The 4,129-nt window shown below is 37.6% G+C and overlaps 1 protein-coding gene across 1 annotated transcript in view; it reads right to left on the bottom strand.

Moving 5' to 3' along the window:
* The window catches only part of rx2 (retinal homeobox gene 2), a gene marked incomplete at its 5' end in the record, with an annotated part of 7,691 nt that continues 3,562 nt past the window's right edge, over nt 1-4,129 (bottom strand). Inside the window, 2 exons of the mRNA XM_084057556.1 lie at nt 1-1,283; nt 1,644-1,906. Coding sequence (XP_083913682.1) covers nt 846-1,283; nt 1,644-1,906 — 701 coding nt within the window. The 3' untranslated portion in view covers nt 1-845. The remainder of the gene's footprint in view (nt 1,284-1,643; nt 1,907-4,129) is intronic.

The following is a 4,129-nucleotide window of genomic DNA, read 5'->3' on the forward strand; positions in this document are numbered from 1 at the left end:
TCTCAAAACTGTCTTGCTGGGGTGCCTGGTGGCTCAGCCAGTTATGGATCAAATACACATTGTCAATCACAAGGACCAGAGTTTGAAACAGACTCCTGTCATGTCTCATGTCTTTCTTCTGTTTGACCTCTGTTTTCCACTCTACTATCCAATAAAGTGATTATTTTCTCCAAAAATCTTTAATTATTATTATATTGAATCAGCTGCAAGGGGCGACCTAAATTAATTCTTCTGACCTGTGCATTATTCTCATTATAACTAACACAAGATTAGGGCTAGGATGAAAATTCAAGGGTTCTGCCCACAAAAAAATCCTCACACTTCACAGTTAAGACAAGTAAAAATACACATGCATTTTTGGACAAGTTTGCCTCAACTAAATACACTCAACAGAAAAAATCACTTAACCACAATAAACTTTTACTGGTACTCTAATTCTAGACAACCAATATTGATGTTTACAATATAATTCAGCCACCTTTAGATATTCAAAATAATCTTCAGCATGAGATTCCAGACATTTCTATCAAAACAAGACCAGAGAGGACTTATTCATCAAAAATATAGCAAAATGTTTGTGTCATATGAAAAAAATATACCAAAAAAAAGAAAATCCGTCCCATAAAGGTATTCATTCAAAATGCAATACCATTTTAAAGTGAAAAACAAAAACAAAAACAAAAAATCATTGTTCACTAGAAGTTCATTTTGAGAATTGCTCAAAGTCTTGTTAGTCCACAAAGATCAAACAATTATGCTCCATTGATTCCTTGTAACAATGCAACCACGATGGAAAAAACAGCTTGTAAACATTCACTGGAGTATGTTAAAACCTCTTCACTGACTCACATGTGTTGCCAGGTTTTATCCATAGACTGAAGGTGCTCTTTGGCTTTCATCCGCAGTACAGCAATGCTGGAACTCCTCTCGTCCTCCATAGGATACTTGTCACTGAAGCTAGGTGGGCACTGGTAGGGTGGGGGGGGCATGGACTGCATGCCTTGAACCATGCCAGGAGGAGTGTTGAGGAAGCTGTGGCTAGGATAAGCAGGCTGTAGGCCTTGCGGTGACCCCATAAACCCAGGGATGGTGTGCATGGGAGTGGCGCTGGACATGGGCGAGGTTAGCCAAGGATCCAGGGGCATGGGGTTGGACATTGGACCCACGCTGGAGGGCATAGGGGGGCGGTTGAAGGACAGCATGGGAGAATCATGGAGCTTCATGCTGTTGGTGTCTAACTTCTCTTGGCGTCTCCACTTGGCCCTGCGGTTCTGAAACCACACCTACAGCCAGACACACACCAAAAAGATGCATTGAGACATTGGATGATTTGGAGGATAAAAACAAATAAAAAATCTGGATGCAATAAATAAGGAGTATTAGAAAATAAACAAACAACTGGGCAACTGTTCTGAAGACGTTATTGATGTTCGATTTTGGAAAATCATGGTTTATATAATATAATGAAATATCATACATCCTGTCATATCAGTATGGTATCATATCATAATATCATATAATATGGGTATTTATCTTTATTATGTGAAAATTCTTCATTTAAAGATGTTGACATTTAAAATCGTAACTGTGTTTCAGAGCTCACAACAGTTTCCTGCTACCCTACTCAGTGAGGATGTTCATACCTGCACGCGGACTTCTGGTAGGTTCACCTTCATGGCCAGCTCTTCCCGGCTGTATACATCTGGGTAGTGGGACTTCTCGAAGGCCCGCTCCAGCTCATGGAGCTGATATGTGGTGAAGGTGGTGCGGTTCCTCCTGTGCTTCTTCTTGGGATGGTCTTCGAATTCCTCTTTAGCTGGATCTGGAGAACCCTCGGGACTGTCAATGCCTTTTTGGAGGTTGCTTATCTCCTCCTCACACTTGTCGCTGGAGAAAAGTCCGGAATCTAGAATAAATGAATCAATCAGATGTTTTAGTATAAGGGTTATGGCACTTGTTATGACAATTTAATGCGGGTTATGGCACTTGTTATGACAATTTAATACGGGTTATGGCACTTGTTATGACAATTTAATACGGGTTATGGCACTTGTTATGACAATTTAATGCATAGCTCTTTTTTGTCAAAATGATATATAAACAAATGGATTACTTTTTCACAAAATGACTGTTACCATTGACTAGTAATTATTTCTTGGCATCTGATCAGAGGTTGGAGAGTAGCAACACTAAACTCTATCAATTTTTTACATTAATAATATTATGTTAATGCACTCTCTGTGGAAGATTCTGCCTCGTTATGCTTTTTATGGACAGTTTTGCTGTATTTAGACGGGTCATTAGACAGAATGGAAACTGAGGGCAGAGAGGGTGAAACAATGCTATGCAGGTCTACAGCTGGAATCGAACTGGTTATGTTGCGAGTTCTGTTGTCAGCGTTCTGTCATTTAAGGTGCAGACATGCCCTACCTTATAGGCTATGTTTGCATCTTGGCAAAACTTGCATGCTGGCACGTATTTCTTGGTCTTGACGTGTGTTAAGTAAAGCCACTTACAGTAAGGGGAGGAGCTACAGTAAGGCTACTCTGGTCAGGGTCATGTCAGGTCTTCACCCCATGCAGGAACCTATGTCATGGTGAGATTAACCCTTTACCCCAATGTGGTTTTGCCTTAGGGACTGATCTGTATTGCATATCACCCCCCTCTCTCTGCCCTGACTTTACTGTCACTGTCCTGTTGAAGTAACAATTACAAAAGAAACATATTGTCCTATAAGTAGGCTATAATAATAATAATAGCGTTATAACCACATTTACAATGCATTATAATACTTAAATAAAATAAATGTTTATAATTATGCATAACAACTTATAACAAGGGTTATTAAGTATTATAACTTATAATAATATAATTTTTAAGTGCTGGTGCATTTATGCATGATGCATTATAAACTCAGTGGAACAGTGCATAATACCCGGTAACACTTAAAGGTTGGCTCTATAATGCATTGTAATCACATTCATTATGTATTGTAATGCATCGTAATGCATAATAATGCACTTACAATGATTCATAACACTCGTTATAAATGGTTATAATTATGCATAACAACTTATAACAAAGACACTTTATAACTAGCTAAATTAAGGTAGTTAGTTATAATGTGCTGTTCCATTGAGCTTATAATGCATTATGACCAGCACTTGCCATACGTATAAATGTTGTTATAAGTTGTCATACATGATTATAAACATTTAAAACGAGTTATAGAATGTATTATAAGCGCATTATAATGCATTATAGACCCAAACTTTAATAATGCATTATAGACCCGACCTTTAAGTAAAGTGTTACCGATATGTTCTTGATTTTCCTTTTTTAACAAACAAAGGTATATACAGTAACAGCAAAGATATTGCATAAAAAAGAAATACCGGTATTGACAGAAATATTCAATATCCTCACAACCACAAAGAAATGGATACATAAATAAACAAAAGATAATGATATGACATAACAAATAAATAAAAATGTAACCTAAAAAACCCTAATAAATACACAAAGAAAAAAAGACACGTATCTTTTACAGACGTCTGATCCCATAGCATGGCACATAATTATACATTCAATCAAATTAAAGTATAATATTGTGTTTACAATTATCCATTCAAGATGACAGTTTTTTTTTTTTTTTTTAAGATTTGTTTTTGGTATTTTTTTATTGTTTTTATTGGAGAGGGACAGGGAAAGTAGTCTGACAGGAAGAATGGGGAGAGAGATGGGGGGAAGACATGCAGGAAAGGCCGACGGGAACGGGACGCGAACCCGCGGCACACTGCTATTAAGGATTTGCAACCAGGGTGCCTAGACCGCGACGCCACGGTCTAGGCCCATTCAAGATGACAGTTCACTCAGCCATCGGCCAATACTGTACCTGTTCATGATTTTGAGAGCTACTGTTGCAAGCATTTTTCTTGCAACAAGCACATGTCTATAAGTGTTAATTTATTCTTTACATGAGGAATGGTTGGGTACAACCCCAAGATAAATACTTTGGGATGGAGAGGCAAATGTACTGATGCAATTGATACAAAAGCTTAAGTTCAGAGTGATTACACTTATATATCTGGATTTGCACTAACCTATTTAACTTAACAGTAGTTACAAA

The sequence above is a fragment of the Gymnoscopelus microlampas genome (genome assembly GCF_963454915.1).
Source record: "Gymnoscopelus microlampas genome assembly, chromosome: 5".
NCBI lineage: Eukaryota > Metazoa > Chordata > Actinopteri > Myctophiformes > Myctophidae > Gymnoscopelus > Gymnoscopelus microlampas.